A 21,190-nucleotide genomic window follows, 5' to 3' on the forward strand; every position below is an offset into this window, starting at 1 on the left:
CATGTCTATTTTCTGTTTTTTCATTTTATTCACTTCAGACACCAGGTGGCTTTTAACAGTTACAGTCAACATCTTAAAGTAATCGTTTGTTTGGCAAGCTGTAAACGTAAATGCAACATTTGAAATATTGCTTAAACTTAAAGCAAAGAACAAGGAGATTGACAATTGTATAACTCACACAAGCTCTACGCAAAACTGTATACCTTTTGTGTAATGATGTTTAGGGTTCAAGAGAGCTGAGGGTTAGCAAAACGTATTGTTGGGAGAAATTACTGTTTCTCTTGCTGTTCAATATATTGCCTCATAGGGTTATTTATGCTAAAAGAACAACTACTATGAAAAATATGCACTACACTTTGCGGCATTATAGACGATTTGCTTTAAACTATACTTATTTATACCGCCGGTACCTCGAGTACAGTAGCTCCAGTAAGAAAGTAAGCACCGCCAATCCAGTGCCGATTCCTAAAATAAGGAAAGCACTAGTCAAATCCGACAACTGAATGGGAAGTAGACGAGCCACTCGGCGTGTTGTAGAGACAAAACATTTCTCTGCCCTGGGTATGGTAGGCAGGAACTTGATCCCGAAATTAAGTAGGCCACTTTCCCAGTAGTCCATGAGCCTATAAGAAAAGCCTGAACTATCAAACTGTTTAAGAGAAATTAAACGCCCATAGAAAAATTAAGATTTACGCTCTGCTATAAAGTTTCGTAAATGGACTGTTCTTTTTGAAAAGCCATGAATAATATCCAGTTGAAATAGGCAATAGTTTCGATGCTTTAAAACGACACTCCTTATCTTTCTTATATTGTGAACCGACGAAAGCTATACTAAAAGTTTGAACCTGTAATCGAAGAAGAAAAGATTATAGGGCTAATCATTATCTTATACTAGAAGACAAGAAAAATTTTTAACTGGTGGAATCAATGAAACAAACTTACAAAAGGAAAAGCATAGCGACCGGTTTCCAATTTCGAACTGACAGTGAAAGCGTCTCCAACTATTTGCTCATCAGGATTACTACGAGCTTGATCACCAAGAACTTTATAAATGCCAGATGTTGCTTTCTGTGGAAGACATAAATGTTAGACAGAAAAAACAAACAAACACGAAGTTAATACCAATATTTGTTCTCCGATCGACGTGTCATGTCGGAGGAGTATTTTGGTGTCTGGACTTGCAACCAGATCTTCAAATAACTCAATAGACGGCTTCATTTTTGGTGTTGTCAGCGACGAAATGACAATTCCCGTATAGGAATTGACCAAGACCATGGCGCAGAGAACCCAAATGCCAGCTAGGATTCGAAAGGAATAGAGACTGGACGATTCACGACTCCCTGCGTTGCACGGGAGACTATAATATCTTAACGGCATAGACTGTGATAAATTTTGCTTTACCTTGGTTTGTCATTATGTTTACGACATAAATCATGTGAGAACCAACGTAATTATAAAGAAAATTTCTGGAATCCGAGTATCTTGTTCCGTTGCCTTGGTCAATTTCCGGCATTATTTTATTATCTGATACCTGACAAGTGTTCCATGGATAATGTCTGTAAACCATGGCAAAGAGTGTCATCATGGCGACTACCACAATTATGCTTATGAAGATCAGCATCCAAACCTGAAGGGATGAAAAGTACAACATGATACAAATATATACATACAAATATACAAACAACACATATACAAATATACATACAAACATGATACAAATTTAGTAAGATTAGATGGAAGGAGCCATTAGCTACCATAGGTTCAAATGGACCAATGAAGGCGAATAATCGGCTTTCTTCTCCTGGTCTGGGAACAACAAGCCTAAATCCATCAGACCACGTGTGGAACGTGTAATCCATTCTCTCCGCCCGGTCCATAGTAAGGTAAAATGAACCCGTAATTCCGTCAATGTTCTAGTAAACAATTTACTGACGAATTACTGAAAAAGTCACTGCAAATTGGTTTCATCTATTACTTTGTCATTAATCAGTTGATAAAACAACGCCTCGTGCGTGCCATATTTGTCGATTATAGTTTGATTGACAGGGATTAAAGTGTACCTGTGAAATTGGATTTTTAACTTATTGCAATGTTTTAGAAAAAAATGTAAACTGAGCATTAATTTCTCGAAATTTCATTGTGGCATTATTGATGAACTTAGATCGTCCAACATACGTGTAATTGAATTTTGCCGCTAGCCATTCAACCACGTAAACTGAGGCACCGAAATATGAAAAGGTACCATTTGGTCCACGAGTCAAAATATCGAAAGGTGGGTTCTAAATGGAATACAAATGTGATTAAACAGTCAACAGATTTCCATGCAATATTTGAGAAAATTAGTAATTAATTACATGTACAACATCCATAGTAGTTTTGTCAAATTATCTTTCAATCATCCAAAAATTCTAAAATAATAAGAAATGATACTTACATGGTAAACAAGGTAATTAAAGTGCTTGGGACTTAGACTGTTTTCTGTCGAGAAATCCACGCCCGTCACTAATAAAAGAGCCAAAGAAATCTGGAATGAAACAAAATACTTGAGTTTATGCATGCCTGCAACTTTCATTCCTATGACTAGTTTAACTGACGAGAAGAAAACCAATTGATTCCGAATAGTACTCACCAGCTACTTATACTGTTCGTATACAGTCCTTCGTGCAGAAACAAAACAGATTTTAGTTATGTTAACCACATTTGATCTGTTATTCTGCATTCTAAAGCAACCAAGGTCAAACGTTCAATGCCTTTACTACTGTTAATGCACAGCCTTATATGAAATTATTCATCATTGTCTTGAATTCAAATTCGTGATCAGAAACTTATATCGTGTAGCACGCACTACAGCCTTTAAAGTTTAGCCCGTTTTCTGCTTAATAGTTGCAACAACATGAGATTTTGTATGGGAAAAGATCATGTTGATAGCAACTGCAGTTGCTACAACAAATACAAAACAAAGATGTTGTTTGTATGAGTAAACTTAGAATTTGACTAAGGGAAACACAAAGTAAATGAAAAATAAGGCAAAGGAAAATCTTTACATGTCTGCAGTGAGCCCGACACTGAAGTTCTTGTGTCAGCGCAAAAAAAAAGGTGCGGACTTCCTCAGCAGTAAGTTAGTCGAGAAATTTAAATCACATTCAAGATTATGGCATAACATTAACTGTTTGGACATAAGGACGTTAGCAGCGGAACGAATGAAGGCAACCGCCATTATCAGTCTGTACGTAATCGATTTTACGGTACGCTTTCAATCTGTCAGTAGCGGTAAAACGCACTTGTGCAGTCACGCTTGAGTTTTGCATTGGGACACCTTAAACGCTGCTGTTTTTGAATTGGAGAGCTTACCTTGATTGAATCCAAACGATGATATTCTATATAGATGTAGTAACGGCGTAGATGGAAGGGGTTTCGCTAGCCATTAAAAATACGGATGTTATCGAGAAAGCCGATAAACACGCCGATTAAAACAACTGGTTTGTAGTGTCTACGGCAAGTGATGTTTGCACAATTATCCTGACAAGGGAATACCGGTAATAATAATTAAATAATAATAAAATTATTGGCTTACTTTGATACGATTACAACGTGTACGAAACATGTTGGAGGTGCCAGTTGGTTTAGCAAACAGCTGCTATCTACATCCTGTGATCATAAAAAAACTATTGTAATAAACAGTATCCTTGTAAAACAAATGTCACGTGATTTTTACCTAAAACATACCACGACGAATTGAGGATTCACACACAATTCTCAATGCGCATTGGGCAACATAAACTACATTTGCAAAGCACTTCCCTTAGTACACTAACATGCTTCGTAATAAATCGGTTAGAAAGACAAGTTGCAGCACTAGGCAAACCGAGGGAACGTGACTTCCAACTGAGTATGAGAACGGTTCCATACGTACATAGAAAAATTAGAAATCCAAATTGAAAAAAAAACAGAATGTTTTCTTATAAAAGTAATTTTGAAGAAAGCATCTCTAACCATCTACAATTGTATTTTAAGATGCTTTTATACTACGTTTAAGCAGAGGGCATAATCTAGTAGAATCCAGTAATGCAAGGGCATTTAGCAAACACATGGATCATTTACTACCAACCTGTACCGTCCTTTACGGCAATGTGTAGGTTATCTCGTTACTTTAAGCCGAAGGCAATTTGTACAACCGAAATCTTGAATACAACAGCTCTGTTAAGAAACTGAGAACCGCCAAACCAGTTCCGATACCCAAGATAAGGAAAGCACTAGTCAAATCAGACAACTGAATAGGAGCTCTGCGAGAGACTTTGAGTGTGGATTCCACGAAACACTGATCGGCCCTGGGAACGGTTGGAGAAAACAACTTATAAACCCAAAAATAGGCCAGACCCGTCTCCCACAATTCCACAAGTCTGCCATATTTAAAACACATAAACGAAAGAAAAGGTACATTTAAACCTTTGAATTATTAACTAAATCTGCAAAAAGGAAATATATTTATACTTACGCTTTGCTATGAGCATTGGTATACGAACTGTTCTTTTTAAAAAGCCAAAAAAAATATCCAGTAGACAAAGGCAATGGCTTTGAAATTTTAAAGCGACATCGCTGATCTTTCTGAAACTGTGAAGAGACGAAAGACATGGCGAAAGTTTTTATCTGAATTTGAGGAGCAAAAATGGCAAAGCATTTAAATAAAAGTCATTTCCTTGTTTCTGAAAAGAATTTTTGAAATTAAGGGTAAACTCACAAACGGAAAAGCATAGCGACCGGTCTCTAGTTTTTCCGTGACTTTGAAAGCATCTCCAACTATGTTTCCAGGATTCAGGCGGGCTTTGTCTCCAAGAACCTTAAAAACACCTGAAGTTGCTTGCTATTAACGACATCAATATTAAAGGGTTCGTTTAGGGGTTTAACGAAATAATTCCGCTTTTCTTTTTTTTTTTTACAAGTATTTGTTCTCCAATCGAAGTGTCATGTCGGAGAAGTACTTGAGTCTCCGTACTTGCGGCCAAGTCTTCAAGAGAGTCTATTGACGACTTTGTTTTAGTTGTCGTTAATGATGAAATGACAATGCCCGTGTAGGAATTGACGAGGACCATGGCGCCCAGGACCCAAAAGCCAGCCAGGATTCGAAAGGAATAGAGACTGGACGCTTCACGACTTCCTGTATAACACAAAACACACATAAAATGTTCACGTAATTATACTTGAATGTTTTACTCTACCTTGGTTCGTCATTATGTTAACAACATAAATAGTATGTGATCCTAAGTAATTAAAAAGAACGTTTCTCGAAACGGGTTCTCTCATATTGGTTCCTGTGCCATTTTCTGTATCAGTTTTATTCTCAGCTCCCTCAGGCTCGTTCCAAGGGTGATGCCTGTAAATCATGGCAAACAGGGTCATCACAGCGACTACGACGAGAACGGTTATAAAAACCAGCAACCAAACCTGAGAAACGAAAATGTTAGTCGCGAAAAGAAAGGAGTACTCACATACAATGGATAACATAAATCTTAAGGTACCGTAGGTTCAAAAGGACCGATGAAAGCAAATAATCGGCTTTGTTCTCCTAATCTCGGCACCACAAGCCGAAATCCATCAACCCATCCGTGATGGGTAGTGTAGTCCATTCTCTGCATTCGGGTCAGTGTGAGGTAAAAATTTGTCGCAATACCGTCAACATCCTGTTCAAAATAAGTGCATTTAGTTACGCCGTTTTATATTACATAGCAATGTACCTTATCATTTATAAGTTGGTGAAACGCAGCTTCATGTGTACCATATTTGTCGATAAGAGTTTGATTGATCAAAACGAAAGAGTATCTATGAGGTTTAAAAATGAAAACAGAACGTTTTCAAGAAAAATGGTAACCAAAAACAGCTTTGGCAATCCTGTTTTCTGTTAAAGACAGACTAGAGAGCCCCACTTACGTGTATTTGAGTTTTGTCGCTAACCATATGGCGACGTTCAGTGAGCTCCCATAACTTGTGAAGGTACCATTGGGTCCTCGAAATACATAATCAAATGGTGGATTCTACATAAAATAATGATTGCAATTAGAAATCACAATTGTAATTCATCAACAATCAGTTGACTAAATACACACAAACTAAATCACAGGAGAAATCCAGTCAGCTATGCAACTAGCTCGAAGAACAACATTTTAAGGGGTACTTACATGAACAACGAGATAGTTGAAGTGCTTGGAGCTCCAATCGTAATCTGTCGATAAACCATCAACTGCCATTATAAGAATCGCTAACACAATTTTGATCGACATTTTTTGCATGGTATTGACTATGCTTGCGAATTGCATTTTGGTGGATCGTGACGACAGTATCTACTGGTGACAAGTCGAGCAATGCAGCTGCGATGCTCGCATTAGCTGTATTTATGGGCATCTTTTCACTTCAGAGAAAATGAGAACATAAATATTAAACATTTGCTCGGCTATGTTTACCTTCCTCGCCCTGTAACTTTGCATAAAGCCAACCGCGGCAAAATTTCCAATTCTTTTCATACTGTTGATGCATCTTCCTTGAAATGATCTGGTGTCATCTAGAATAGAAATTCGTGATCATAAACTAATATTTGTGGCACGCTACATGGGCGTTTTTTTTTTTTTTATTCTATTCAACACTGTAATATTTAAGGAGCTGCATGGAAAAGTTCGTGTTGTAGCAACCGCAGAAACTTGAGCCAACACACATTCTTGATTTACAAGTAAAACGCAACATGAATATCTACGTGAATCTGTAAATATAACGAATATGCAAACATTTCCAACAACAAAAATCTACCAACAGTAAGCGACCCTGCCCAGTACGATTTTCTGTAACACATACCATTCCAGTTAAGGAATTGGTGTAAAAACATCGCATCATTAAATCGATTATCAATTACTTAAGAACAGTAAAACAAACGGAGGGCAGCGTTATGGCTTTATCATTTGTAGGAACGACATTGCTATCTAAACACAATCTTTCGCACACACACACAAATCAGATCAAGATAAAAACGAGACTGACCTTATGTTCAGGACGATCCCAGGAGCCAGCATTCATCTGAGTAATGCGGCCCAGTTCACTAAATAGCCGGCGTTGTCCTGTGAATCGGTAGAGAATAATTATTCATTAAGTTCGTCTTGAAGTAAAACGCATGCAACTTTTACCTTAGATATGTGGTCAATGTCGAACATTTGCAGGGTAGACAGACCAACTTATCACGTGCCAATTTTATTACAGTAGTGTAAAAATAAAATAAAAATAAAAAAAGATGCAGGACTAAGCAAATTGCAAATTAAATTACCTCTAGTCCAAGATGGCTGAGCGCGAATATCAAATGAATTACTAAACGCCAGCATGCATATTCTGGGATTAAAAAGAATCATTAGTAAACAATTTCCTTCTCATCAAAATTGTTAGTAATTTTTACCTAAAAAATACCACGGCGAGTACTCGCGTAGAAATCCCGATTGCGCATTCACTAACATCGACTTCATCTGTGCCGAAGGCTTCCACTATACTCATATTCCTTAGTTATCATATTGGCTAAAAACACAAGATGCAATACGAAGTAGCAGGAAAATTATTCCCGACAGTTCTGGCCCGTGAATGACTACGTAAATCTTGCGATTTCTAGTGTTTTTTCTCGTAGAACACAACGATCGATGGGCGGAAAAACTTTCGTGACAAAACTGTGGGAAGTAGATTTCGTGCAATTTGCATAGCATCTTACGTTGCTTTGAATTACAGCCACTGCTTTTACTATCTAGGCTTGTATTTTCAGATTCTGTTGAACGAAAGTTGAACTATGAACCAAAGAGGGATTAAAAGGGCAAATTGTTTTCTATAAACACGATTAACTAGTTATTAGGTCGCTATTAAAACTATCATGTTGGGTGCCCCTGATTCTGCAGCTGTTATGATTCTTTACATTAAACTAACGACAACCTTTGAAACTTTGAGAATAGTATTTCTAACAAGAAACTAAGAGTCGCCAGTCCCATCCCGATACCAAAAATAAGGAAAGCACTAGTCAAATCCGACAACTGAATAGGGACTATGCGAGATACTCGGTGGGTGGATTCCACGAAACACTGGTCGGCCCTGGGAACGCTTGGGAGAAATACCTTATAAGCCCAGAAGTTTGTCAGACCAGTCTCCCATAGGTTCGCAAGTCTGTCAAAGATTTTTTTGCCCACGAAAAAAAATAATACATTTGTAGCTTTCTAGTAGAAATTGAAACCGCAAATCGAAAAAAATATACTTACGCTCTGCTGTGAGCATCAGTGTAAGAACTTTTCTTTTTAAAAAGCCATGAATAATATCCAGTTGAAAAGGGCAATGGCTTTGATGCTTTAAAGCGACATTGCTGATCCTTCTTGTACTGTGAACTGACGAAAGCAACAGCAAATGTTTGAACCTGCATTTCAGAAGAAACCATAGAGCAGCCAAAATGAGCACCGCATTTTAGAACCTCTGTGGTACTGCATGTCTAAATTAAGCAAAAACTTACAAACGGAAAAGCATAGCGACCAGTCTCTAATTTTTCCGAGACCTTAAAAACATCGCCAACAATGTTTTCAGGATTCTGGCGAGCACGGTCTCCAAGAACCTTAAAAACGCCTGAAGTTGCTTGCTTTAAAAGATACCAATATTAGAGGAGGATTTAACAACGCATTTGCAATAACTACTGGTACCAGTATCTGTTCTCCGATGAATGTGTCATGTCGGAGAACTATTTCAGTATCTGAACTTGCAGCCAAGTCTTCAAACGAGTCTACTGATGGTTTCGTTTTGGGAGTTGTTAATGATGAAATGACAATGCCCGTGTAGGAATTGACAAGGACCGTGGCGCATAGGACCCAAATGCCAGCCAGGACCCGAAAAGAAAAGTAACTAAATGCTTCACTACCTCCTGCAAAACACATAAAAAACCTATGAAATGTTTACATAGTCGTGTTTGACTGATTTACTCTACCTTGGTTCGTCATTATGTTTATAACGTAAATCAAATGAGAGCCTAGGTAATGCAGAAGAATGTTTCTTGAAACTGGTCTTTTCGTTACGGTGCTGGTATCAATTTCTGTGTTTTTTTTATTCTTTTCGACCTGGGAAGCGTTCCATGGGTAATGTTTGTAAAAAATGGTAAACGACGTCATCAATGCGACTATAACGAGAACGCTGATAAAAATTAGCAGCCAAACCTGGAACGATGAAAGTGTAAAATGCGATTATAAACGGGCAGTGAGATACAATCGATGGAGGCATTATGTACCAGAGGTTCAAAAGGACCAATGAAAGCAAATAATCGACTTTCTTCTCCTAATCTTGGTACAACAAGCCGAAATCCATCAACCCATCCAGGGTGGGTAGTGTAGTCCAATCTCTGTACTCTATTCATAGTGAGGTAAAAGTTTTGCGCAATGCCGTCAATATCCTGTTAAAAATTAAGCGCATATAATATTGCCGTTTTAAACTGTAGTGATTATGACTCGATTACTTCATCGTGTACAACTTGATAGAACGCAGCCTCATATGTACCATATTTGTCAATAAGGGTTTGATTGATCAGAGAGAAAGAATACCTATGAAAATTTTAAAAATGGATCGTATTTTAAGAAAGATGATAAGTGAAAACAGCTTTGTAATTTTTGATCAATGTAAAAGATAAATTTAAGAGTCCTACTTACTGATATTTGAGTTTTGCCGCTAGCCATTTGGCGATGTTCTGTCCGGTCCCATAACTTGTGAAGGAACCATTAGGTCCCTGGAACACAAAATCGAAAGGTGGATTCTAAACGAGATAAAGAATGCCATTAAAAATTACGATTACGATTTAAATAATAATTTCACTACAGCCATGTAAACGATCAATCGCATAAAATGTCAGATAATACGAAATTGTTAGTGGTAATTACATGAACAACGAGATAATTAAAGTGCTTGGAGCTCCAATCGTAATCGGTCGAAAAACCAACAACTGCCATCATAAGAATGATCAACAAAGTTGTGATCGACATCATGCAAATGATATGGCTTATATCTTCGAATTGCTCTTCGTTAAGTCGTACCGACGGTATGAAGTGACGATTGGTCAAGCAATGCAGCCAGAATTGCTGGTATTAGCTGTATTTATATGCACTCAATCACTTCGGAGACTATCAGAATAGAAATTAAGTTAATATTAATTTGTTTGGTTATGTCCACTACCCCCCCCCCCTCTGTTACTTTGCAAAAGGAAACCAGGATCAAATCTTCAATGCTTTCCATACTGCGCCTCCCTTGAAATTATTTATGATTTCTTAAATTGAAATTTGAGATCAGTAAGATGTACTTCGTAAAACGCTACACAGGCGCTTCTCTATATTTTATCCAACACTGTATATTTAAGTAGCCTTATGGGAAATTTCCTGTTGTAGCAACCAAAGTAACTGCTGGGAAAAGCAAACGCGTTGTTGATTTACGAGTAAAACGCAATATGAAAATCTACGTCTATCTTCAAATATAACGAGTTAGCGAATATTTCTAGCAACAAGGAATAGCATTACAAGATCTCCTTTGTGACAAAGATTACAAATGGTTCTCCGAAGTTCACCCTCAAATAATTTGAGGGCGACCACCGGCATCTAAATTCGAGATCGAAAACCCATCGACCAATCGACCATCAATATCTAAATCTGACTCAAATTTAGATATTCAATCAAATTCCTCTTATTCGAAGAACGGGAAATGTCAGAACAACTTGGTGCATTAACTAAAGCGTACGACGAATAGATATACGGAAAGGAATAAGCAGAACACCCACCATTCGCTACATAACACTCCTTTACCCTCTAAATTACTTAAAACCAATAAAGATGTACAAAAATGTAAGCATTACTGCAGTTTTCATAAAAAAACTAACTTAAATGATATAATTATAACTTTGAGTTTTCCATAGTCTTCATGAAGCTACACTAAGCGAACATGTCCAATACAATTTTCTGTATATAACAAAAGTATTGAGGCAAAAACTTTGCATAACTAAGGCGATTAACAATGACTGACGATACAGTAACGCAAGCACAGAGGTGCCTATGCCTGTGTTATGCCTTTATCCTTCACTGGAAGGTTGATTTGAAAGACACGATCTTCAAAAAAGAAAAAAAACGGACGAAGAAAAAAACGGGTCTGACCTTATTCGGGACTGTTCCATGACGCAGAATGTGTCTGGATTCTACAGCGTAGTTTACTAACTGGCTGACAATGTCCTGTGAATTGGTGGAGATTAGTTAACCATTACGTTCCTTTTCAATTAATACGCAAGCAACTTTTACCTTCGATCTGTCATCAATGTTGAACAATTCCATGGTAGATGGGCCAAATTCTTAGGTGAAACTTTGGTTATAGCAATGACAAGAAATATGTAGAACTAAGAAAATTGCAAATTAATAACCTCTTACAGCCAACATATACAATTAGTGGACAAAAAACAAGTGGCTTTACCCTATTCATCGCATTAACTGCGCATTTCTAGCAATTATTAACCTAAGGAATTGTTTGACATGTCTAATTTTAGAGCAAAAATTCTTTAGGCCAGACACAAGATCAATCATGTATCAATTAGGGTAAAAAATGATAAATTTGCCAATTACCATAACACAAGGATTGCGGTTGTACTCATCTAGTATTTTCGAAACAAATGCGAAAAAAGTGACTTAGTTACAGACTGGAACTGTGCTACCTTTTCTTAATTGCAGTTAAACCTTGTTGCTAGTCCTTATGGCTGCATGAGATGATAAAGCTGATTTACGTCTTCCAAACTCGAAGTCATTGCAGCAGGAATCAAATATGATCTCGGAAAATTACTTCTAGGATTAAACATCGAATATAAGCATACTTGAATTTTGAATTATTAATTCAAACATACGTTCATCTCATCGATCCGCACGTGTAAAATCGGCCAGCTCTTTTGTTGCTGGATTCTAAGACGAACTCGACAACCAACATCTGTATATAAAAATCAATGAAATTGGAATTAATTTTTGATAAACTTATCCTATTCAACTGATTCCCACAACACAACCTCCTTGTAAAGGACAACAACTTTTTTATTTCCGTAGATTAAAAAATAATGGCGCCTAGCAATTTTCTTTTTAATCGAGTCTAACATTTTGCCCGATAAGTTAAGAAAACTGCACTCCGCAGTAGGAGTTTAATTCTAGATTAAAAGTAATAATGGCAGATAAATATTTACAGTTCAAAAACAAAAAACATTATTAACTAAGTTTTTCTTACATGCAATCAATGGTAGTATTGAAGGAACTCCAGCGTAGCCTACATTATTTGCCAAAGCATCTGCAATGTGTGTAGCTGTACAATGCAACAAAGATGAAATTGATCCTGTACTGTTCACAACTATGCTGTTGTTGTGGTTCACTCATTCACAGGGTTAAACATTTTTTCAAAGATTTATTGTAAAATGTTTCTTGATGGAAGTTAATGAAGAATAGTTTTCCTACATTTAATATAATCAAAGTAAAGAAACTGTAAAGGATAACAGGTTGTATGATTACCTTGCTGAACAACTTTGCTTTGAGTAGCAACCCATAGACTTTTTTGTCAACCTGGTGGTTCTGGAGAATTAATTTTTCACAGCATACTAAACTGCTACATGAGTTAACAAATTAGCATGATGTGCTGGTTAAGTACACCAGGGTTAAATTATGTCATCCATCAGCTTTTTTGGTGATTATATTAATCTGTTAATGCCTCAATCATGTATCTTGGAGGTTGGTGATTCTAACACATGCTGTGCGTAACAGAGGCAAGAAACTATTAACAGCGACACTGAATGAAAAAACATACACAGTTTACTAACCTCAGTTATAGCAATACCCTTCTGTAAATTGGCAGATTATTGCTGCATAGCTTATAGTGTAAAAATGACAAACAATATTATACATTTAGACTCACTTATTTGTCATATGTTTCAGTACATACAACATTAGCCTCTTTAACAAGAAGATTCTGGAAAAGGTTTATGTTAATTTCTGTCGACAACAATAATACTGTGTTGCAGTTAGTCGAAACATTTCTTAGTTCAACTTATTAATAACGCAATTATTTTACTATTTACTGATTTCTTTAACAACAATGCCGCAAAAAACACGTGGATCACCACGTCCCGCGAAAATGCGTTTTATTCGTTGAAAGATTTTTTGCTTACACTTCAACTTTAGAAAAACGGATGTCCCTGCGACATTGCCAGATAAGGTGAAAACCAAATTATGGCAAAGAAGAAAGAAAAAAACAAAAGAAATAACAAAGGAAAAAAATCCTCTAAAAATGCACTAGATTTAATGGATCTAAATCTTTGAAAACCTTAATTCGCGGATAAAGATTTAAAAAACAAAGAAAGATTTAGTCACTACAGACACTGATCAATGACATCCTTGTATGTTTTCATACCAACCGTTATAATTTTTTTTTCTTATTTCATACTATGTTTAAAATAAAAAAACTTTTAAATTAATCAAATTCTAAGTAAACCAAATACTCTTGAAAGTTGAAACAGTAATCTTATTTTAGACCATTACAATGATTAGCATGTAAACAACTCTGCACCAGCGAGCAGCGAATAACATTAAAAGGCCAGAATTACTCTCTCAAAGGCGTTACCGTTAAAATTTTTAGACCCAAAAAACTATTATGAACAGATTGGCTATATCCTTAAGCTTTCCATGAAACACGTTTTGTCGTTTACAGAGAAAACAGCTAGGCTGGAGAAAAAGGGTGAAAAAAGCTAATCAATAAACCTGTGACTATTTTTTACAGAAGCAAGGTCAAGGTATTACAATTTAGATCAATTAATTGAAATCATCCGTTATGGAAGTTTCAAAGAGCTGCTCCCAATGAGTTTCTTTATTGAGGTGCAGTTGTTGCACTTGCAGATTCATTATGCGGACTAAGAGAAACTAACACATCTATACCGCTGGGGTCTAGGAAAAAAAAACACAGTTCAAATATATGTTAATTTAACGATGGAAATTTTTTGTAATACCTGGCGATTTTGTTCGTTGTGGCGAATTACTACGAAGATGCTCGTTTTGATCGGTAGCTAACAGTCGCTGGATAAGTAATGGTCTTCCCAAATCCCCATGCCGTTGGCCAGCAGCGGTAGCGACTGAAGCTGTTATCGCTTGATTCGCCGTAAAACTTCCCATCTGATCCACCTGAATCGAAGCATCCAGCAAAAGAGTCGGGAGACTAATACAAGGCTTAATTCACTAATTCACTTACAGTCAGTCGAAGTCTTGCAATAAAATCCTCTTGAGTGATGTTTGGATTTGAATTGTAGATCAAAGACGCTACACTAGTTAATGGAACACCAGCAACCGTTCGCCCAACCAGTGCTTCAAAAATATCCGCTATTCCAGGCATGTTCATAAACACAGCGGATTCGTTCCTCACCATATTTACGCCACGTTTCTCATTTTCGAAGTCATCCCATGCGGCCTTTCTTTCGGCCTCCGTGAGTTCTTCTTCCGACTTATTTTCTAGCAAAGAATCATGCTCGTGGTACGTTACTATCCATTCCTTTCTCTGAATGATCAACTCGGCCAAAAGACGATCTTTGGGCAAAATAGGTGTAGATCGGCGTAGATGGCTGTCAGGCTCAAATAGATACAAGTACTTTAAATCAGCCGAGTTGAAATGCCGTTCAATCTGCTGCTCGTCGACCACGCGGCAAGACAACGACAGTTTCGTGACCTAGAAAAAAAAATGGGAGATTTACATTATGTTTTGAAAATGCGTTGGAAATACATATATTACTTGACGATCATAGATCTTTTCTTCCATTGTACCTTGAGCTAAGAACCGATAGATATAGCATGGCTTTTGCTGACCAAAACTGGGTAGGCAGAAGAAATGGATTGACATTTTGGATGTTATTTGGATTTCAAGCATGAAGGGGAAGGAAAATGTATGCGCTTACCGATAAACTCGGAAAATACTCTGGACATCGTGTGAAGGATTCCATGAGGCATCAAATATGATAACACGATTCGCTGCAATCAAATTGATCCCAACCCCACCGGCTTTGGTGGAGATTAGGAAGAGACGAGCTCGAAGATTCAATGGATTATTGAAAATATTGCACGTGTTGGAACGCACTTCAGATGAAGTCTGTCCGTCTATCCTAAAATAATCGTGATTGATTCGCCACCTGCTAACGGAATCCTGCGTCCACTACAAACAAAATGTGATTGGTTTAACTCTATGGAAATAAAGAAAGCGACTATCGAACTTACCTCGTTACTAGCCATACTCTTTTGACTTTTCTCTTTCCGTTCGTTTTCAATGGCGAGAAATTCTTCAATCAGATTAAGCGATACGAGGGACTGACTGAAAACGAGAACTTTGTCACCAATGAGCTCACATTGACGAAGAATGTCCATGAGAAGAACCAGTTTGCCACCAAGTTCCATTTTAGTCATGTCCACTTGGCAAAACTGCGACCACCAAGGCAACGAAGTCGTCACACCTGATTCATCGTCTGTTGCCGTTTGGTTTATACGGGCGTCATGCGCTACTGAGCTGTTAGACGTACTTGCTCTCCCTTTACAAATCAAAGCTTTGTTAGTTTTTCTGACGTGCATGATGAAAAAGAAGAACTTACCCGATTCCTTTTCACTGCCGATATCGAAACATGAAAGTTCATCACCGTCTTCGAAAACAGTAGGTTCTCCATGATCCTCATGGGAGTACCTCTTCTGTGTGGTATCCCCAGTTGCATCCATGTTAGTAGTCTTCAAATCACTATTGCTTTTTGTCTTGGCTTTGTTGCGATTAATTTCAGCCAAAAGCAACGCTTTCGGGTGAGTCCAAATGCGTGAGAATTCTTGGAAATCGGCAAAGAGTCCGGCTGCTTTTACACGGCTGGAATTTTTCGGACCACCTTTGACGTGATTCTCGAGATAGTACTGGTACATTTTGGTTTGCAGCTCCGACAATTTGATTGATATCACATATTCATGCTTTGGGGGTAGAAACGGGGTTAAAACTCTGTAATCAAATCGCTGAACGGAATCTAAATCAAACATTAAGAATCGGTTTTAATTGGTATTTCTAAAGTGAAACAAATTTTTAAAAACCGCAATTGTACCTTCGAGCATCTTGTGTAACACATGTGCCCTTCGTTTCATCAGCCTTACGTCACTGTCGGTGGAATCGGCCGCCTGCCCGTTCTTGATGGGATTTGCAAAGCGATTCTTGAACTCTGTAATTGTTCCCAGGAGATTGGGTTTGACGAACTGAACCATGCAGAAATATTCCTCGAGGTTATTCTGAAGAGGTGTGCCTGTTAAGACGATGCGGCGACGGGTGGCTATTTTATTTAGCGCTTCATAGGAAGCGGTTTTTTCGTTTTTTAAAACGTGACCTTCATCATAAACAACCAATTGTGGCCCAGGATCCACCAACGAACACGCACACAGGTCCCGTTCTTCCTGGGTCTTATCTATTTTGCTATTTTCGCTAGCTAGAAGCAGATACATGGTGTACCCTATGACCAGAACTCCTCCGCCTTTGAACCACTTGCTTAACGTTTGCACGCGGCTCGCTTCTTTGTTGTTGTTCTTGGAGTAACTAGTTGTAGTAATTTCATACACATCAACGCCTGATGTTGTCCCAAGCCATAGTTTAAACTCGTTTACCCAGTTGAGGATTGTGTTTACGGGACACAATACGAGGACACGATCCACCTAGTAAATAATCGCAAATTACTATTAAAAACTATTGCACAGTAATTTGAAAGTAAATGACAACATGAAGAAAAACATGTACCTGACAAATTTTGTTTGTTACTACTGTATGTACCAAGGTAACAGCCTGTAGAGTTTTGCCCAGACCCATACAATGTGCCAGAATGCATCCAGAACCAGGATGTTGTTTGAGTCTCTCCACGGACTCAAAACAGGCATCCCACATGAATTTGACTCCTTGAACTTGATGGAGTTTTAGCTTCGTGACTAGGCTTTTATCGACGGTGACCAATTCCTTCTTGGTTACTGGATCAAAATCCAGAACTAAACTATTAGTTTGGGCGTCGGCGATGGCAGAACCACAAACAAAAGCTTCGTTATAGAATTTCTGACGTTCTGCAATGCGTTTCTTTCTGTTCTCCTCCTCTCTTGCAGCCGCTTTCGTTTCGTCCTAGTAAACACCGTAAAGAAATGAAGAGCCTTTCACCAGATAACAAATGAATCGAGTGATTACAGTTAGACTTGTATCAGCCATAATCTTCCTTATGGTCTTTCTTCCTTTTGAACCACCGCTTTCGGAACGTTGGGATGTGTTCAAATCTTCATCATCTGAATTGCTGGAATTCCTTGTGTTTCCTGCGACCGCTTTTTTTGTTTGCACAGGTGATGCGGATTCTACTGTTGCCTCGTTAGCTGAGTCATCATCATTTCTATTGTCGGAATCTCTTTCGACAGCCGACGGACTTAAACGGATTCTTTTAAACCTATCTTCTATGTCGGATTCTGATATTTCGGTATCTGAACTCGGCTGGTTCCTACGTTTCTTCTTTCCTCTTCTCGCGGCTTCGTTTTTAGTTTCGTGGTCTTTAGGGTTTCTTTTTGTTTTGGCTGCAGGATCGTTAAGAGACATGCGTAGTAATTTGTCTGTTTCGATATTAGAAATGTCCGTAGTTCCTTCACAGTCACTCGTTAGATCTACGACCTGGACTCCTTTTACTACCTTTTCTATATTTTTTATTCCCACGTTGTCGTGTTCAACAGAATTTTGTTTCGTCGATTCCACAACCTTATCGTGTGAATCCTCATTTTCGGTTTCACACGTTAAATTATCTGTGTCCGAGTCGCTAGAAGCGAGCAAAGCCTGGCGTGCAATTTCTTCGCGATCACGAATCAAAGGCGCTGTTGAAAACTTGGGAGGGGCAATCTCTTTCGCAGTCGTTTCCATCTCAACATCCGACGATGACGACGACCCCATTTCTAATATCCGGGAACGCCTTTTCATAGCACATTGCTTCTCTGGCGTTGGACTTTGTCTTGTAAACTGGTCTTCTTTTTTTTCTGAGTCTGAGTTTGAGTCTGTTTCTGCTTCACATTCGATCCGCACTAACCTCTCAATGTTCGAGGGATTTTTAATTGGAAGATCAATCTCCTGATCGTGTCTGTCTACTTTTCGTTTGTCATCTTGAACAAAGGTAATGTTCTACAGGAAAAAGAAGATTCGCTGCTTAACGAAAAGATCTATTGCAAGAAAGTATATGTCACCTACCGAATTGGGGATGCGATTAAGAAGAACGACACATTTGCATTTTAACTTCGGATCGTCCTTCACTGGTAAACAACTATTTCTTCTCTTTTTTTTTCCATGCAGGGAAAGCTTTAATTCAGCAAGACTGATATCTGAATCCAAAGAGTTTGATAGGTCCGAATCGGTGGAGTCTTTTAATAGGTCTCGCCTTGCCTTTTGGTTTGGATCAAGAGCTGATGGTTCAACCGAACCGAGACATTTCAAATCCCGGATGGATGACGTCGCCGTCTTCGATTTTGAATTCTCCGGCAAAATATTGTCGCTGGTGCACTCCATCGGACTGGGATTAGATCTAATCAGCTTCGGTGTAGCTTCTTTTTTAGTCGATTTGTCGTTGACGTCTGACGATTTTTTTGTTCGTAACAGAGTTGTGTCATGTGAAGTAGCGAGATCAAGGAAACACTCCGATGGAAATGCATGTGGCGCGTCAGAAGGTGAACATTCCACGGATTCGCCAACGTGATCCTGCTCACTATTTCTTTTTGTAAAATTGCGAATTTTTAATTTATTTGCTTTGCCTTCTCGACGAGCTGATTCCCCCTTCGAGTTGGATTTTTCAAGTGATAGGTCAATGTCGATGTCGGTAGTAGTGCCATATTTCTTCTTAAACTTGGTGATCATTTTCTTTTCCAATAACTTCATACTGAAGTTAGTTGTGGTCACAGCTTTGCGAAGCTGACGGCAGCAATCGACGACAGCGACTTTGTCAGTTTCTTTGGCAAGCCTGTCGCTATTTTTACTTTTTCTGTCACTACCTACATTTTCTTTAGCCCAACTGCTTCTAATCTTTGTCACCAGTTTCTTACAATGATCAGCCAATTTTTCTACGTCATCTATCATGTTTGGCAACCAAACAGTCGGATCATTGGAATCAACTGCAGCCATGATTGGTCCAACGCAAGGCCTACGGATAAAGCAACCCAAACATTCAAAACACGCTAGCAAACATGCTTCTTTAACTAATACATACTTAATTGCGATCATCACCATTCTACCTAAAGCTCTTGGTGTCCAAAGAGGAAGATTGTTGCAAACCAAGCAATTCCATTTGCATTTACTGCCGGTGATTTCTGCAAAAGACGTGCGTCCTAGACAACGCCGTAGACATGTCTGAAATAGGATATAAAAACAATAAAGTAAAGAAAGTTTCACGATTAAAGAAAGCTTTACCTTGCAAAATACATTTGAACATGTATCACATCGTATAACCGCGCAACCTTCGGCACACCAGCGGCAATATTCATCGTGTCCCTTCACATTTTTCGTAAAGGGAGAATTATCGTAAAACTCTCTGCAGGCCTATTGAGGAAGACGCATGATTAAAGGAAAAATAACATCTAGAGATAAAAAAAGACCTACACTGCACAACAACACACCCAAAACAGGATGAATTTGAATGTTTTCTGGATTACCAAGAAACAACTGACATAAACATGTTGTACACTTCAGGGAGCAATGATGGATTTGGTTAGCTAGAGAAGATAGGACATAGGACACACACATACCAATAGTATTCTTTGTCAAAAACTGTAGGCAAGATGGTAATACAAGGGTTTACCTTGTTGGTATCTCTCAAAAAAGCTGCGTTCCTCATTTGTCATTTTTTTTATTCCCTTGGCAACAAGTGATTTGTACTGATTTGGAACAGTTTTATCTGAATCTGGGATAGGATTTTCTCCCACATCCTTGACTTCCTTGAACAATTTTGAAGCTGAACCAGTATCAACTGTTAGTTTCGCACAACTGCCAGAATGATAGTAGTAGATTTTACCTGAGGAATCTTCAGACATATCTCTCTCTGAGACCTTATCCCCAGACAATGTTCGTTCAGTGACTTCATCTGCAGAAGAACTTCTAACTGAAGAATCTTCAAACAGATCAACTTCACTGGTGTAGTCTTTGTCCACTCTTAAAATGTAAACACAAAAATAGACAATTATAAAAAGAAACTTTAGAAAAATAATTTTTACCTGGATTCTTTGCTCATTTCACACTTCTTAGAGAATCACCTAATAAGATATATATTTTAATGAATATGTTACATCAAAGATATGATGGCTGTGACAAAATCAAAACCTTGTGCCAGTGAACAACCTGATATAAACTTTATCAGTGACATTGAGTAAATGGTAACTCACTGTTGACATTGGCTATTATAGATGCAGGCACGTAGGTACGTCAATCGCAACAATAAACGATGACAACTGGTTATTACCCAAAATAATATCTACCACCTTTGTCGACCTCTCCTAACCCTCAACATAGACGACTTCTAGATAAAACGATTAGGGGGCACCACCGGCACGTGGCTGAAATTGAATTCACCAGGATGATTTCCTCCCTCGACTTGAATTTTCTTTTAAAGTGACACCTGTTTAACAGTATTAAAGTGAGTCCTTTAACAGTCTTTGTTTCAAATCTTGATTTGAAAAAGTTTGGAAATTTCAGTAAACGTAGGAATCGTTACCAACCAGACCTGATGGTTAGGTCTTCTAGGTTGTTGGTCTAGCAGACCAGCCATTTCAAAGATCACAAAATTTGATTATGAAAAACAATGAAAGTGTATTCATGGTTAGTTAACTTAAGATCACTTACTTCAAAGAAATTCAAATTGAAATATTGAAGGGTGTTAAAAATGTGACCTTTTTGGGTTAGCATCAAAGTTTGCCTTCATAGAAAATTCAGGCCTGTCATTAACCATACTGGCATACCATGCTACATTCCTGCATGTCCACATCCAATTGATAACTTTTTTTTGTTCATTTAAGAAAAATGATCCACCAATATGTTACCTTTCAAGAAAGAAAGAAAATCGCGAAAATTTACATTCTGATTATGAAGCAAAAATAATACCAAAATA

The 21,190-nt window shown here is 38.0% G+C and overlaps 3 protein-coding genes across 17 annotated transcripts; all 3 read right to left on the reverse strand.

Annotated features, from left to right (window-relative positions):
* Positions 1–8: 8 nt before the first annotated feature.
* On the reverse strand, positions 9–3,326 carry LOC116932580 (glutamate [NMDA] receptor subunit 1). Its single transcript, XM_032940352.2, has 10 exons — positions 2,435–3,326; positions 2,176–2,279; positions 1,976–2,060; positions 1,755–1,913; positions 1,402–1,627; positions 1,123–1,340; positions 943–1,068; positions 694–845; positions 411–623; positions 9–318 (listed from the first exon to the last, which is right to left on the reverse strand). The coding sequence occupies exons 1-10, from the start codon at positions 2,570–2,572 to the stop codon at positions 270–272; spliced, it is 1,470 nt and encodes a 489-aa protein (XP_032796243.2). The 5' UTR covers positions 2,573–3,326; the 3' UTR covers positions 9–269.
* Positions 3,327–3,987: 661 nt separating this feature from the next.
* Positions 3,988–13,410, reverse strand: LOC116932582 (glutamate receptor ionotropic, kainate 2). Of its 10 annotated transcripts, XR_006651694.1 has the most exons (21): positions 12,860–13,410; positions 12,555–12,790; positions 12,277–12,496; positions 12,065–12,199; positions 11,909–11,988; positions 11,486–11,849; positions 11,316–11,412; positions 11,175–11,249; positions 9,690–9,793; positions 9,500–9,584; positions 9,275–9,436; positions 8,978–9,203; positions 8,697–8,914; positions 8,513–8,635; positions 8,268–8,419; positions 7,430–8,175; positions 7,304–7,365; positions 7,167–7,213; positions 7,024–7,100; positions 6,174–6,553; positions 5,926–6,029 (listed from the first exon to the last, which is right to left on the reverse strand). XR_006651694.1 is itself a non-coding variant. In XM_045179627.1 (17 exons), the coding sequence occupies exons 8-17, from the start codon at positions 11,346–11,348 to the stop codon at positions 4,151–4,153; spliced, it is 1,428 nt and encodes a 475-aa protein (XP_045035562.1). In that variant the 5' UTR covers positions 11,349–11,376; positions 11,634–11,662; positions 11,745–11,849; positions 11,909–11,988; positions 12,065–12,199; positions 12,277–12,496; positions 12,555–12,790; positions 12,860–13,410; the 3' UTR covers positions 3,988–4,150. The 10 variants fall into 10 exon arrangements, 9 of the variants coding, with proteins under 9 accessions (XP_045035562.1, XP_045035561.1, XP_045035560.1 ...); XM_045179627.1 differs by lacking the exons at positions 5,926–6,029; positions 6,174–6,553; positions 7,024–7,100; ... (2 more) ...; positions 7,430–8,175; positions 8,268–8,419 and adding exons at positions 3,988–4,400; positions 4,496–4,647 and having other exon boundaries at positions 11,316–11,376; positions 11,634–11,662; positions 11,745–11,849; XM_045179626.1 differs by lacking the exons at positions 5,926–6,029; positions 6,174–6,553; positions 7,024–7,100; ... (2 more) ...; positions 7,430–8,175; positions 8,268–8,419 and adding exons at positions 3,988–4,400; positions 4,496–4,647 and having other exon boundaries at positions 11,316–11,410; positions 11,634–11,662; positions 11,745–11,849.
* Positions 13,411–13,539: 129 nt separating this feature from the next.
* Positions 13,540–21,065, reverse strand: LOC116932559 (transcriptional regulator ATRX). Of its 6 annotated transcripts, none has more exons than XM_032940327.2 (19): positions 20,926–21,065; positions 20,425–20,701; positions 20,301–20,339; positions 20,102–20,238; positions 19,889–20,041; positions 19,690–19,802; positions 19,501–19,629; positions 19,301–19,440; positions 18,292–19,234; positions 17,260–18,225; positions 16,828–17,196; positions 16,148–16,745; positions 15,662–16,072; positions 15,294–15,601; positions 14,978–15,231; positions 14,815–14,893; positions 14,281–14,751; positions 14,042–14,213; positions 13,540–13,979 (listed from the first exon to the last, which is right to left on the reverse strand). In XM_032940327.2, the coding sequence occupies exons 3-19, from the start codon at positions 20,315–20,317 to the stop codon at positions 13,903–13,905; spliced, it is 5,337 nt and encodes a 1,778-aa protein (XP_032796218.2). In that variant the 5' UTR covers positions 20,318–20,339; positions 20,425–20,701; positions 20,926–21,065; the 3' UTR covers positions 13,540–13,902. The 6 variants fall into 6 exon arrangements, with proteins under 6 accessions (XP_032796218.2, XP_032796215.2, XP_032796220.2 ...); XM_032940324.2 differs by having other exon boundaries at positions 20,807–21,065; XM_032940329.2 differs by having other exon boundaries at positions 20,546–21,065.
* Positions 21,066–21,190: the final 125 nt, after the last annotated feature.

The sequence above is a fragment of the Daphnia magna genome, linkage group LG10 (genome assembly GCF_020631705.1).
Source record: "Daphnia magna isolate NIES linkage group LG10, ASM2063170v1.1, whole genome shotgun sequence".
Lineage (NCBI taxonomy): Eukaryota > Metazoa > Arthropoda > Branchiopoda > Diplostraca > Daphniidae > Daphnia > Daphnia magna.

Bases quoted from the DNA above. Each gene is read 5' to 3' on its own strand.
- LOC116932580 (XM_032940352.2), bottom strand. From the start codon at position 2,572: ATGAAAGTTGCAGGCATGCATAAACTCAAGTATTTTGTTTCATTCCAG. The intron at 1,341-1,401 runs GTAAAGCAAAAT...CGTGCAACGCAG, and splicing joins AAACATAATGACAAACCAAG to GGAGTCGTGAATCGTCCAGT. The intron at 319-410 runs GTACCGGCGGTA...TTGTTCTTTTAG, and splicing joins CTGGAGCTACTGTACTCGAG to CATAAATAACCCTATGAGGC.
- LOC116932582 (XM_045179623.1), bottom strand. From the start codon at position 6,311: ATGCAATTCGCAAGCATAGTCAATACCATGCAAAAAATGTCGATCAAA. The intron at 5,679-5,732 runs GTACATTGCTAT...TATTTTGAACAG, and splicing joins ACCAACTTATAAATGATAAG to GATGTTGACGGTATTGCGAC. The intron at 5,443-5,516 runs GTACCTTAAGAT...TTCGTTTCTCAG, and splicing joins TCGGTCCTTTTGAACCTACG to GTTTGGTTGCTGGTTTTTAT.
- LOC116932559 (XM_032940327.2), bottom strand. The intron at 15,602-15,661 runs GTAAGTTCTTCT...TGATTTGTAAAG, and splicing joins CGGCAGTGAAAAGGAATCGG to GGAGAGCAAGTACGTCTAAC. The intron at 13,980-14,041 runs GTATTACAAAAA...TTTTTTTCCTAG, and splicing joins ACAACGAACAAAATCGCCAG to ACCCCAGCGGTATAGATGTG.